At 38.1% G+C, this 15,278-nt stretch overlaps 1 protein-coding gene across 1 annotated transcript in view; it reads left to right on the forward strand.

The window, feature by feature from the left end:
• Positions 1 to 15,278, forward strand: part of VAV3 (vav guanine nucleotide exchange factor 3) — a 192,427-nt gene that overhangs the window by 136,996 nt on the left and 40,153 nt on the right. Inside the window, exon 20 of the mRNA XM_088153533.1 lies at positions 14,606 to 14,742. Coding sequence (XP_088009659.1) covers positions 14,606 to 14,742 — 137 coding nt within the window. The remainder of the gene's footprint in view (positions 1 to 14,605; positions 14,743 to 15,278) is intronic.

Here is a 15,278-nt window from a genome sequence, read left to right on the forward strand (position 1 = left end):
CTGTAGAGCCTCTCCCCAAATGAATACATTAACTCTCAGTTGAAGACAAGAACCAGCATGCCTCATCCCTGCCAGTAACTTTTGGAAAAGCCATTTATTACTAGGTGTTTTGTCTTCAAGTTTTTCTCAGTTTTATTTCAGTAGCATATGTGAGACAGTAGAAAGATCCAGATGCTTCAAAGATACCTAGTTACATAATTTTAGGATGGTTATCTTAAACTTTTAGCAGTTTGGTTTTGAAAACTATCAGTGCATATTGTGCAAGTTGTGGGAGTGTCATATCCACTGATATCAATGACTTGGGAACACATCACTCCCTATAAGATGATTTGAAAGTGAGAGCAAATAACACCTTTAATGTAGGGAAAGTGAAAAGGGGAACAGTCACAGCCAAATCCACTTCTTGTTTACATATGGATGAATCTGTAGTACCATATGGTCTGCTTTGGTCTAAGAAACTTACTTTCTGGTCTGGCTTTCTATAAATCCCTGTTAATAGAACTTGATGACATATAGGTTGATTGCCTGATGTTCTTCAGGTTCAAGGCTTGCAAAAATCTTTGTGAGTCATCTTAAAACAACCAGCAGTATTTTCTGCCCTCTTAACATTGTCCTGTCCTTTTCAAAATAATTTGCAGTTTTTCTGGTAGTATATCTTCTTCTGAAAGCAGTCAGATACTTTGTAAATATTAGATTAGATAACCCTTTTAAATTACATTTGGTTCTTATTGCTATTTCTATGATAACAAACTTCCCAGATAGTTCTTCATAACCTCACTCCCATTCATCTTAAACTTCAGAAGACCCTGGGCTGTCTCTGACACAGAGCAGAGTGATGAAATCTCTTTCAATCAGTAGCTTGAGAAGTGGAGAGGAGAATACAGTGGAAATGGATATCTAACTTGTACAAATCTTTATGAAATGCTCACCTTAAGATTTGGGCTCTGTTTTAAACAGCAGAATGCTTTGAAAAGCAACTGAGGATATTTTAAGGTAAATTCTGTTTGACTTTCTACATTTCATGAGACCCACAGGGATGAAAACATTTTTTATTTTATTCAATTTTAAATCTTGTTCTGAAATCTAAAAATGGCACATTCTGTTCTGAGATCTAACAATGGCACATGTGTAGGGCTTCTCAATTCTTTTCATACAAAAAGTGTGGCAAAAGTGTGGTACTCAACCCTAACTAAGATATAAATCACGGAAGAATCATAATGTCTTTGATGATGATTTACTAAATTTTAATTTAAATGAAAGGAGAAGGATTCTTCCTCCAAAATTTGAGTCATTTATTGAATTTATTAATGATTTAGCAACTACTTAAGAGTCCAGACTGTTCACGTAAAGAATTAGGAAGCCCTGTAAACTATGGAAAGCTAAATAATATCTCTTATTGGTAGAAGATGTTGTATAGTTGTTGAAACTTCTATTGTTTCCTAGAGGGCTAGAATCCAAATTATACATTAACTTAATATATAGCATACAGCTGTGCGTGCTCATTTTTCAGAGTAGCTCATGCAGAGCTTTGGAGCAAAGCACCACCAATTTACTGATGACACCTGTTTGTCATTGAATACCAAGAAACCATTCCAGATCCCTCAATGCTGTGAGAATTTCATAATGGGCTAGATGAGATGAAGAAGATCAGATTAACTCCATATTATTTCTGGTTGCTCTTAATAAGAAAGAAATCTAGGCTGGGAATTTGGATGCATCCAGTTCTGGAAGAGTTGGGTATCCTTAGGAAGATCACATTCACTGTTGAAGACTTTTCTGTCTTTCACTGTCTCTGAATTTTCAGCTGGTAACAGCTGCAAAGGAAGCATTTCCAAAATTTGTTTATTACAGCAGTTGTGATTTTTCCTAAAGCAGATGTGGTCACAGTTATCCATGCTATGGTTAAATCACATTTAGACAATTGGAATACTACACTATGCTCCACAGTATGCTCCCTTGAAAAGCATCTGGAAGATTAGTGCAAAATACAGCAGTTAGACTGCTTCCTATTACCCTGTATGGAAATCAGATTATACTAATAACAAAAGTTCTACCCAGTTGTTTTTCTGGGTCAGTTTAAGATTTAACCTTTAAAACTTTGTACCAGGAACGGGGAATCTCCAGATTCCATATGGAATATGTCCTAAGGAAGTTTTTCTACCTTTGACTGTTTCATTCTCTCAGACTTCATTCTTTTCCTCTCTCATTAGCGCTTGCTGTGAGCCTGTTCAGTTATTAAGGAAGGTCTTTCTTTCAGTGCTGGGCACGTCTTTCCTTTAGACTCGGTTATTCAGTTTGCCATAGTCACTTCAGCCTGGGTATCTGAGGGACAGTGTCTCTGGTTGTGAAGTCGACCTTGTTGACCATGTTGCTCACAGAGGCTCATAGGTAAAACATATCTATTTGACCTGGCCTTTGAAACTGTTTTCAGTATGTAGAATGGCTCTGTTGATTGTTTTGGGTATTTATTACTGCATTGCTATTTGTCTTGGCTATTCAAATAGAATTATAATGTGTGTGTGTGGGGGGGGAGATACTGTGGACTAAAGCTTGATAATCCCACTTGCAATTCACATAGGAAAAAAATGTGGGGAGCCTGAGACAGCATAGCGTGCTGACTAAAACAGTGAAACACATTGCTATCACTTCCAGTCCACCCCAGTTTGTATGATTCAATTATATTTAGGGTTTATCTGATTAATCTGCAACTTGGAACATTGCATTTAATAGGTATTTCCCAAGAAACATTCAAAATATTGGCCCATTCACACTAATTTTCTTAAGTTGTTGTTTAACTTTGTGAATGGATTCCCTTGTCTACTCTCTTGGAGGTTGCGGTTGCAGTTGAAGTTTATTTGAATCAAACTGGGCAAAATAAAAAAAAGGTATGACTTGTGGTGATATACATGATTATGTAGAAGGTCATAGCTTTTTCTGAAACAGAGTAATACTTATCCAAACTTCACTTGGTTAGTAGTGGATGGAAATCAATTTCTGCAAGAACTTCTGCAAGAACGTAGACTGTTAGAACATATTCCCCTGTGATCTGCACTTGATAACAAATGGTTGAGAAGTTTCAGCTTTAAGTTTGAAACCCTAGCCCACCACAAACAAGGCTGGCAATGGCGTGTTTATAATCTGTAAAAGATTTAGACCCAACATAATATATTTTGTAATACTCATATTTTTTTTATATTGTCAGGGACATAACCTTTAGTTTTTACTTTATATTGAATTTGGTTTTATATGGCTTCTGTCATGTGAATCACCTTGTGTACAGTTTTATCAAAAAGCAACAGATATAAACTATATAGAAAACTCTGCACCCATTGTAATTCATATGTCAGACTAAGGTCTTAAATGTACCATTGATGAATGGTCTTGGTTTGTGATCATATGTCAAGTACAAATGAAACAGAAATGATGATGATGATATGAGATAATGAAGGATTAAAGTGGGGATAGGGATAGGATTAAAGTACAGAGACATCACACTGACAACAAAGATACAAATTGTGAAGACCATGGTTTTCCCAGTTACAGTATAAAGCTATGAAAGTTGAACTAGCAGAAGGGCTAAACAGATTTTTTAAAAAAGTGCTGGAGAATATTTCTGAGAATTCCTTGGACCACAAGAAGAACAAATCATTCAACACCAGAAGAAGTAAAACCAGACTGGTCAATGGGAGCAAATTAAGCTAAGTGTTTTGGATATATCAGGTAAATGCAAGAGTCATTGGAGAAGAATCCCATCCTTAGAAAAAGCAATAGAAAACAAGGTGTCTAGATATTAATAGCACAAGCAGGATCTTATAAGAACTCAAAGAATCAGTCGCTGGCAGACAGTCCTAGCAAAATGAGATTCACCAGGTAACAGTCAGAAATGACTGAACAACTGAGCAAAGGAAGAGGTTAGCATTTACAGTGGCTTTTGATGATATACAGTTTAGTATGTTTAAAGTTTATGTATGGATGTCTATGATTATTGTTAACAGCTCAGACAAGAAGATATATAATGCTATACTGAATTGAGACTAGTTGGCATTATTTAAATTTATTCATTCATTAAAGACTTAGCAGGTGCTCATTTAATAAATTGTTAAGGCATTGAAATGGTAGCCATAATAATTTTGTTAATCAGTTATTAAATGCAGCTATCAAATTTATAATCTGCACTCAGAAAGAAATGTTCTATTTTAGCTATAACTGAGCAAGAAGCTTATTTGGCAAAGGTACTATTGTGAAGATGCTATATAAGAAATGGGCAGGTAGTATTTTTATTAGGTTCAATTCCAAATGCCTAAAGTTGTGAGTAAACTTTAAAAACCACCAAAAGGATCAGCAGTTTTTATATCAGACTAGCCATTATGTTTAACTTAAATGTTACTTTCTGTGTGCTTTACCTACATTTGGAGGTAATTCAAATAACAACTGGATTTTATATATTCAAAAATAGGGGAAATGTTCGTTTCCCCAACAGACCTAGGCATAACTGAAAATGTGCCTTCTCCCCGTTACGCAGCATTTCATCCCCCACCCTGTAGGTCCCAACCCTGATGGCTTTTTATAAGCCATTTAAGACCAGGAATTTCCCCAAAGTATTGTAGCTTGGAGGTTAAGCAAACCATATTGGTTGGCTGTTTAATTATTGTTTGAGTGATGAAGTGGAATCAGGGTTTTTTTTCCCTGACCCCAGGCATATGATATATTTGCGGGGAGGAGGACTGTATATCATTTTATATACAGGGGGTGGGTGCTGCAGGGGTTGGTGCTCTCTTCACTTCTATTCAACACCTACACGAGGCTGCTGGGTGAGCTCATCTGTCACCATGGGGTGAGGTATCACCAGCATACTGATGATACCCAATTATATATTTCTGCCCCTGGCAAATTAGTCAGTGCTGTGGACATCTTATCCCAGTGCCTGGAGGCTGTGGGGGTCTGGATGGGGAACACAGGCTTCAACTAAACCCTGGCAAGATTGAGTGGTTTTGGGTTTTGGGGCCTGCCAGTTCTAGGATTATACCATCTTTGGTGTTGGATGGAGTTGCACTGCCCCAAAGAGACCCTGTGCACAATGTGGGGGTTCTCCTAGACTTACAACTCCTGCTCAAGGAGCAGGTGGCAGACGTGGCTAGGAGGGCCTTTGCTCAACTTTGTGCTGTGCACCAGCTGCGCCTATTCCTACACTGAGGGGCTCTATTCATGGTTACTCATGCCCTAGTCATGCCTCACCTCCCAGTTAGACAACTGTAATGCACTCTACATGGAACTGCCCTTGAAGAGTATCCAGAAGCTTCAGCTGGTGCAGAATGCAGCAGCACGCGCAGTTATGTGTGTTTCTAGAAGAACACACATTACACCTCTGCTCTGCGAGCTGCATTGGTTACCAGTCTGTTTCCAGATCCAATTTAAGGTGCTGGTTTTTACCTTTAAAGCCCTACATGACCTAGGATCAGGTTATTTTAGGGACTGCATCTCCCCAATTACATCTGCCCATCCCACCAGATCCAGCAGAAAGGGCATGCTGTGGACCCCTTGGCTAGGGAGCTTCACTTGGTGGGTCCTAGGCAACAGGCCTTTTCTGCTGTCGCCCCCGCTTTATGGGACTTCCCCCCTCCCCGAAGTGAGGCTGGCTTCATCCCTTTTAACTTTCTGGAACTCCCTCAAGACCTGATTGTGTCATCAGGCCTGGGGACCCAGGGGACTGATGAAATATTGAGATGGATCCAGTGTAATTAACACCTGTCCTTTACTATTTTTAATTTTTTTTAGTTTTATGCCTTTTATAATTTTACATTTTTAATAATAATACTAATATTTGTATATATTGTTTTTAGCTTTATTGTACACCACCCTGAGTCACTTGTTTGTGACATGGGCAACCATATAAATATGACAAATAATAAAATAAATAAACTGTCCATCTCTATATGCTGCTTAGGTTCACTTTGGTGAGATGGGAGGCTATATAAATCATATAAGTAAATAAGCTAGCTAGCTAGCCTTTTTCCCCTTCTCTCCAACATTAATGTTTTGTGTCTGATGAAGAAATCTGGAATGCTAACACTGATACTGCATTGCTAAACTCAGTAAACGTCTTCTAGTCCTTTTCCCCCCTCACACTCTACATTAATTCAGCATGGCAACTTGGCGTCTCCAAATCAGGCTGAAAAGCAGCAGGGTGATTTATACCCCTATACTCCTGTGTGATATAAGCAGTTCTTTATTTATCCAAGAAGAGGGACTACAAAGCAATGTGAAGGAGGAGGATTATCTGAGCGAATAAAATGTCACAGTGCTTAGTTTATTGACTAGAAACTGTAGCTTTGAATGGTAGACATCTCTGTTTTGGGGAATGATATTTCATCACTCTGTTAGTCAACATAAAAGTTACAGTATGTAATTAATGTCTGTCAGCTATGAATTTGTTATTTATATATCCCACCTTTCCCCCAGGAGCTTAAGGTGATGTAGATACCATTCCCATCTCCAATTTTTGCCCACATCCTCAATCCTGTGAGGTAGGTTAGATTGAGAGAATGTGACTGGCCCAAAGTCACCCAGTGAGCTTTCACAGCTAAGGGAGGACTTGAACTTGGATCTTCCTGGTCCTAGTCTAACATCTCATTCCGCTGTACACAATTTAGATAAAAGGATCAAACTGCTTTCTGTATACTACTAGAGGATTCCTTGCTCATGGAAGCAAGCTGTGCACCCATAGCAAGAATACAACTGCTTAGTACAAGTTCAATGTACCCCTGAAATTGGAAAAGGAAAAATGCAGGAATGCAATGCTGAACCACTTGAAAATTCCATTGAAGTCAGTGAGATTTTTGTCTGCTATATTTGAAATGCACGTCAGGCGAGCCTGCTCAATTTTTGGCACTGACAGTGTTCTCTTCATCCTGATATTGAGAGAGACTGTTAGCAGTGGTGTTCTCCAATGCAATCAGTTATGATAAACTACTCCCTTTCCCTGGAATATCCAGTCTGCTTGAAATTCAACGCAGGCCCTAATATTTGAAATGAACGTGCATGCAGCTCTCCTTCCTGTTTGCATAACCAGCAGCAGTTACATTTCTTCAGGGCAAATCTATTAAGGAAAATCTTCTAGAGACCTTTCAAGGGATTATTCCCATTAAGTGCAGATGACAGGAGCTGATAAAGCACAAGAAACCAAATTTTTCTCTTAGCAGTTTTATTAACACCAGCAACAGAAACAAAAATAGCTAGAAAACATTGCAAATGGAGTAAGAGGTGTGATTTAAAGCATACTTAGTAAATAGTATTGCTCTATAAAAATTATTTTGTCTTGTTTTCTGCCATCTCCATGAAAATAGATGCCTTATGATCAGAATACCGGCTTCCAAGGCTATAGATTTTAACCAACTGTTTTACAACTAGGAAGATGAAGTCTGATGTGGTTATTTGACATTTGTGCAGTTCAGCTTAATTTAGCTTTATCCTTTTGTCTGTCTATTGGTCAAATATACAAGTTTTAAGGGGTTAAATCGTAAAGTATTTTGCATGGGCTAGGAGAACTTTAATAATGACCTATCAATGCTGGTAGGTATAGGGTCACTATATATATTCCATTTTTAAGAGATTTACTTTGTAAACTATGTTATTACAAAAATTAAATTGGAGGTTTCCAGCTTTTTCACATTCAATGGTGAGCTAATATACAAAATCTCCCAGCATGTAGAAATCTGTCATGTCAGCAAGAAGACTAGGCTTAATATGCAAACTTTTCATTCAGCTCCTTTTCTTAGCAAACATTAGGGTGAGCTTCCTGTTATGTGTATATTATGATTTTCTAACTGTGTAGTATTTGGAATGGCCAGTGCTAATAAGAATGTTTAGAATCTTGCCTAACTTTACCAGTATCTGTATTTTTAAGCAAATTGTCAACAATTGTGAAGCTGTTAGATGAAAAAGTACAGCTCCTTAGATATTAATTATATGACTCATTCCATCTGATTTCTAAAGCTCAAGCCTCAACCCTTTAGATTTAAGATAAAAAATGGCTCCAGAGCCCTTGCCTCTGGCATACAGCCTTCCATCCATTTTCAGTTATGCTGAATAAGTACACATTCATGGAAAGGTTGAATAAACATTTGCTCTTAGGTTCCATGTTATCTATATAATAGTAATGAGCTAGAAGGCTTCAGTGTCGATGGATAAAAGATTATCTTGTAAAGCATAGCTGTATTATAGATGCACCTGCAGAAAGTGTTATTCCCCCATAGTGAGTGAAGTTCAAACTACGTTTTGAATTGTGGTTTTTGTTATGCTGTGTTTCTTGTGGGGTCTATTTACTATCCATGTCACTTCTTCCTGCTTCTACCTATGGTTCTGTTACTTTCTAATCCACATTCATCTGCAAATTAGTGATAAATAATTCAGTATTTAAACGCCCTTTTAATCAATCTTCAGCTACATTGCTTGTCTACACACACACACACACACACACACACACACTAAACTTGCCAAAATGTTTACATAAATATAAAATCTTGGTTTTGAGTGCTATGATTTAAAACACATCTGAAAAGGGGGACTTGCAGAGGTAGGTTTCCTGAAGTATTCTCGCATGGAAGTTTTACATCCAGTTTCAGATATGTATAGAATGATCATGGGGACATAGGGGAAAAAAGACATTCCGCATATGCTCAGACATATGTTTAAGAGCCAAGCATTGATATATTCTGGATGAGTTTTTCCTTAGTTTAAACTTGTAATCAAAAGGCCACTGAGACCAGAGCAAATGGAAGGTGGCAATCTTAAAAAGCAATCTATGAATTTACTGCTACTAACACTGTGGTGCAAAACACAGCTCCAGGCTGTAGGATCATACTGATTTGCAGCAATCTCTTTGGGCCCCATATATTACCTTTAAAGCCCTTCCTGGCTTTGGGCTGGGTTACGTAAGGGAACACCTCTCACAGGTGGTGTCCACTCATCTTGTGAGATCTGGCAGGAGAGGCAAGCTTTGGGTCCTGTCTGCAAGAGAGTGTCATCTGTTGGGACCCAGGAGGAGAGCCTTTTCTGCCATGGTGCCCACCCTCTGAAAGATCATTCCCCAGAAAATAGACTTGCCCCAACCCTGCTGGGCTTTCATAAGGCCCTAAAAACCTGGCTTTGCCATCAAGCCTGGGATCCTGATAGCATGAGTGAGATCATGTCGTGGCTAGATTGAGTAGTTGTGAGTCTTCTGGGTTATTTTTATGTTATTTTTCTTGTTGTTAACTTTGGTTGTTTTTTACTGTTTTTATTCAGTTTTAATTGTGAGCCGCCCAGAGTGATCAATATGAGATGGGCAGCCTATAAATTAAATGAACGAATAAATAAATAAATCCCACTGGAATAATAGAGAGCATTTTGAGTAGCTAGTTCACCTTGGGGTGAATGAGTATTTTACACCTGGCAGGGCCCACTCTGGCAGCTATTTTGTGAATAGTCAAGCTTCCCCTGGCCCAAAAACGTTCTTACCCCTGGCCTCATGAATGATTCACTAAGTGGATATTGTGGGCTTCCTGTTTCTTAGTAGATAAGTACTTAAGAAGAGGACTGTAGTCAATAATCCATGGTTGTAGGCTCTTTCCAGTTAAGTACTGTACTATTATATATTTATGATAAGGCTCAATTAATATAGCAAAGTTATGTTTTCTTGATATAGCTAGATGGGCTAGTTAAAAAAAAAATCAAAACTAGTAGAAACTATCTTCACTTAGGATTAGGTTTAGGTTAAATATACCACACTAACGTTATCTCTGATTCTCGCCCTGCTAAATGGGAACAGTCTTCCTGCTTATTAACAGGATGAGGCTGCTGTACGTGCCTCCTTTTAACATTTTAAAGACTTTGAATAGTGTATGATATCTCCAAAAAGACTTTTACGTATCTATAATCAATATAGGCAATTTCCAGGGGTGCCCTAACATAAGGACACCCCTGGAAAAGGGACACAGGGTTTCCAGGAGAAACATGTAATGATTTGCCTTATAAATATGGACTGAGCTGAAATTGAATGTGGTATATGGAACTATTGTGCTTGGGACTTCAAATTGGCACATGGAATAATGTGCATGTAACACAGGACGATATACTGAAAGTTATCACCCTTTGAACTTTGTTTGTTTTTCTTTTTCTTTTAATGGAAGCTTTTGGTATGTTGTAGGAATGTGTTCCATGTTTGTTTGTAATATTTGTTCATTTATTTAGAGCAGTATTCTTCACTGTCATGTTTTGGGACTGCCAGAATTCCCAATCCCTTTTATGGTTGTTTCCCAGTAAAGGCTGAACAGATGGCTTCATAGAAGCAGGATCTAAAAGGGTAACTTAACATACAGATATCCCAATGTTCCCGCATACGTGCCATACTGGAAGTATCAAGGTTGCTGGATTTGCTTTTAAAAACTTGCATACCTGGGTTGAACTGTGGACAGTGCATTATCACTCAGAAAGAGGCATTGCTTCTTTTTCTTCAACTGTCTGAGCAGACAACTAGCTGAGCAGACAGTTGCAGATGACAGAAGAACACAGATATGTTGCTCAAGTAGAGGAACACCCTGAAATAGCTTGCTGAGACTTGATGAACCAACTTGTGCAGGAGCTCAAGCATGCCCATAAAATGAAAATACCGCCACTAGATGTTTGTGTCTGTAAAAAAAAAAGTCCAGTTAATAAATAAGCTTCTGGAAACTAGCCCAGATTTTTGGTTTTATATAAACACACAGAGAAATTCTAGCAGTTGGCCCAAAGGTCGAAAGAATTACTGGGCCATTTATTTTCTGACCAGTTGGTAAGCCAAAGAAGCAACTAAAAGCGGGACTTTTCATTAAAAAAAAAATAACAACTCAGGTGCCATGGGTTTAACACATTTATTTTTCAGGTAATGTGATGGACATGATGCTGTAAAAAGCCATTGCAAATAGAAGCTTGTCTTGTAAAAGCTGTCACATCGTGTATTGTTCATATTACAGCAGCAATTTCAGTGAATTATTTTAAACAGTGAATTATTTTAAACTTCACAAGGGCAAACTGAGAGCAATATGCTAAAAACTGACTCAAGAAGTTTACTGTCATCTTGGTTTTTAGACCTTCTTTATGGGTTCCTCAGTCACTTCCAAATGAGTTTGTGCACAGCCTGCATGCACTCAGAGTAAACATTTGAGGATTTATTTGTTTTACATCACTGGTTGTAATCTTCACTTGTTAAGCAAGTACCGGCATATTAATTTACTTGTTTGGCTCAGACTTAAGTTCTGGCCAGTTCTAAGGAATAGCAAATGGGCTAATAAATAATGTGATTTGGACACTGTAGAGTTCCCTATATTATTTTTTTTTTAAATGAAGAAATCTATCCTCTATCATGATCATAATGCACCTTAAAAAATCTTTGCTGAATCTCAGCAATTCCTTTATTTGATGATATGCCATAATATAAGATTCAGTGTGTAATAACACTCGGAACTGGGGTCACATGAAAACAAATATTGAATATTCATCCCTATACATTTGCTCATTCCTTACAGTGATCTGTTGGATTCTAAACACATTCATTCCAACACTTAGGCCCAGAGTTCTGACCTTCCACTATGGGAGAGATAACTGTTCACATTGAATTAGGAATATTGTTCAAAGTTTAAAAAAGTATCTTGGGCAAGATTTAATTATGTAGTCCTTGGTGTTCTCTGAGCTTGGTTGTTTTCTTGCAGATGTCTTGTTAGCCAACTAGGTAATATCTTCAGTGCTAGCACTAATTGGGTAACGAAACGTCTGCAAGAAAACAACCAAACTCAAAGAACACCAAGGACTCCACAGTTCAACTCTGAGCTACATATATTCTCTTCTGTTGGTAAGATTTAATTAGGTAAGAAGTAATAGATAATTAGTATAACTTTCTAAGAGAACAACTCATTTACCTTTTTAAAACTTCAGAAATAATTGAGAGGCGATAAGAGTCTCTTTTATCATTAGAACAGATGCTTTTGACCATCAAAATTGTTCATAATGTACAACGAAAGGAGAAATTACTGTGAAAATCTAATAACACCTAGGAAAAACTGATATTTTCTTTTCAAACAATTACATCAGAAACATGGAATATTTTGTGATTCCTGTTATCTTAAACATGTTTTCTTTTCAGTGAGATTTGAGTAAAAATATGTGTTTTATCATATCAGGATCTAAAGCATTATTTTATCAATCTATTGCCTGTTTTCCTCTTTTTGTCCTAAAATTAGATAACCTTGAAATACAGTCTTTTACAAAGCTAGAAATGTACCCACTCTCAGAAAGGCATGAGCATTCATAGTGATGAAAATGACTACCTCCTCAAAAACAGACTGAACTGTTGACAAAAGATTGATTCTTTTCCATTTAAACTAAACATGCTGCGGTTTTATGAACTAGGCAACAGCAAAAAGAAAAATGTTTTCTTTAAGCAAGTAAAAGATGTGCAGAGGGTGCTTGTATGAAAGCATGTCCTAGGCTTTTATTACTTACAGTGGGGCAAAAAAGTATTTAGTCAGCCACCAATTGTGCAAGTTCTCCCACTTAAAAAGATGAGAGAGGCCTGTAATTTTCATCATAGGTATACCTCAACTATGAGAGACAAAATGGGGGGGGGGGAATCCAGAAAATCGCATTGTCTGATTTTTAAAGAATTTATTTGCAAATCATGGTGGAAAATAAGTATTTGGTCAATATCAAAAGTTCATCTCAATACTTTGTTATATATCGTTTGTTGGCAATGACAGAGGTCAAACGTTTTCTGTAAGTCTTCACAAGGTTTTCACACACTGTTGCTGGTATTTTGGCCCACTCCTCCATGCAGATCTCCTCTAGAGCAGTGATGTTTTGGGGCTGTCGCTGGGCAACACCGACTTTCAACTCCCTCCAAAGGTTTTCCATGGGGTTGAGATCTGGAGACTGGCTAGGCCACTCCAGGACCTTGAAATGCTTCTTACGAAGCCACTCCTTGGTTGCCTGGGTGGTGTGTTTGGGATCATTGTCATGCTGAAAGACCCAGCCATGTTTCATCTTCAATGCCCTTGCTGATGGAAGGAGGTGTTCACTCAAAATCTCACGATACATGGCCCCATTCATTCTTTCCTTTACACGGATCAGTCGTCCTGGTCCCTTTGCAGAAAAACAGCCCCAAAGCATGATGTTTCCACCCCCATACTTCACAGTAGGTATGGTGTTCTTTGGATGCAACTCAGCATTCTCTCTCCTCCAAACACAACGAGTTGAGTTTAGACCAAAACGTTCTACTTTGGTTTCATCTGACCATATAACATTCTCCCAATCCTCTTCTGAATCATCCAAATGCTCTCTAGCAAACTTCAGACGGGCCCGGACATGTACTGGCTTAAGCAGGGGGACACGTCTGGCACTGCAGGATTTGAGTCCCTGGCGGCGTAGTGTGTTACTGATGGTAGCCTTCGTTACTTTGGTCCCAGCTCTCTGCAGGTCATTCACTAGGTCCCCCCATGTGGTTCTGGGATTTTTGCTCACCGTTCTTGTGATCATTTTGACCCCACGGGGTGAGATCTTGCATGGAGCCCCAGATTGAGGGAGATTATCAGTGGTCTTTTCTGTCTTCCATTTTCTAATTATTGCTCCCACAGTTGATTTCTTCACACCAAGCTGCTTGCCTATTGCAGATTCAGTTTTCCCAGCCTGGTGCAGGTCTACAATTTTGTTTCTAGTGTCCTTCAACAGCTCTTTGATCTTGGCCATAGTGGAGTTTGGACTGTGACTGTTTAAGGGTGTGGACAGGTGTCTTTTATACTGATAACAAGGTCAAACAGGTGCCATTACTACAGGTAATGAGTGGAGGACAGAGGAGCCTCTTAAAGAAGTAGTTACAGGTCTGTGAGAGCCAGACATCTTGCTTGTTTGTAGGTGACCAAATACTTATTTTCCACCATGATTTGCAAATAAATTCTTTAAAAATCAGACAATGTGATTTTCTGGATTTTTTTTCTCATTTTGTCTCTCATAGTTGAGGTATACCTATGATGAAAATTACAGGCCTCTCTCATCTTTTTAAGTGGGAGAACTTGCACAATTGGTGGCTGACTAAATACTTTTTTGCCCCACTGTATTTCATGTACTGATGTACAATAAACTTTTGAAACATCTTTGACTTCTCTTCATCCAAGCCTCTTGTTGGAAGAACAGGTTACTTAAACTTTTATTAATTTTTCCCTTGAAATTTATAAACCAAACCCTCTTTTTCTATTTCAGTAATTGCTTTTGTTTTTCATTTGTATGCTATGTTATAGTCCTGGTAGAACTTGACAATAGGTACAATTATATATGTCCATTTAATTTATTGAAAGCATTAAGGATAATATGCAATGGAGTTAGAGAAGGGAGCAGCGTAAGTTTCAAAATGCATGGTGTAATTTTTTAGAAGCCTAAGAAAATCCATCAGACTGGTGAATTTCTTTGAGGAAGAATGTCCAAGGTTGGACCTGCCATTCAGGAAACAGATTCAGTGATGGGAAAGTGGGGTTTATATGAGATAATACACTGCTGTAGCTTTTTATCAGGTGTAGGTTACTAAACTTTCTCCCTTTCTCTCAAGGTTTACCAAAAATGCAAGTGATTAGAAACTATACTGGGATTCCCCAGCCAGCTCCACCTGATGGCCCTCCACTAAACATCCAGATTGGAGACATCATTGAACTCATCAAAGGAGATGCACATAGCTTATTTTGGCAGGTACAGTACCATTTTATTAGCTAAATTTGCCTTTCTTAATCTAGTGCTTTCTAGTTGGATTATTCTTCATGCATTTAGATTTCAACTCCCAGTATTCTTAACAATGGGCATAATGGATAGTTGAGATCTTTATATCTCAAGCATGAGAAAGAGTAGACTATCAGTATCAGGGCACTAGGCGAGCTGAAGAATTTTAAAATTTCTTTAGCTTCTGCAAAAGACCTAGGCAATGGCTTTTCTCAAGTTATCTGGTTCGAGAAAGGAGAGTATACAAGAAGCCTCAATTTCTACTGGATCTTTAATGCAAAATTTAATGCAGTAAACCATTACCAGTGCAAAACAGTTGAAAGAATCTTAACTCTCCTGGAGAGTGGATAAACTCTGTACAGAAGTCATAGTAAATCTTGAAAGTCAGCTGCTGACAATGCGTTTGCACTTTCATACAGCTACAATACCTTAATATATAGTTTGACTTGTTGCTGTTCTCCTGGGTATGCAACACTTTCTATTCTGCATAAGTGATCCTCTGGTTAGCA

Source organism: Python bivittatus, unplaced genomic scaffold (genome assembly GCF_059951505.1).
Source record: "Python bivittatus isolate LINGU-HERP-01145 unplaced genomic scaffold, Pbiv_v1 ctg000700_np1212, whole genome shotgun sequence".
Lineage (NCBI taxonomy): Eukaryota > Metazoa > Chordata > Lepidosauria > Squamata > Pythonidae > Python > Python bivittatus.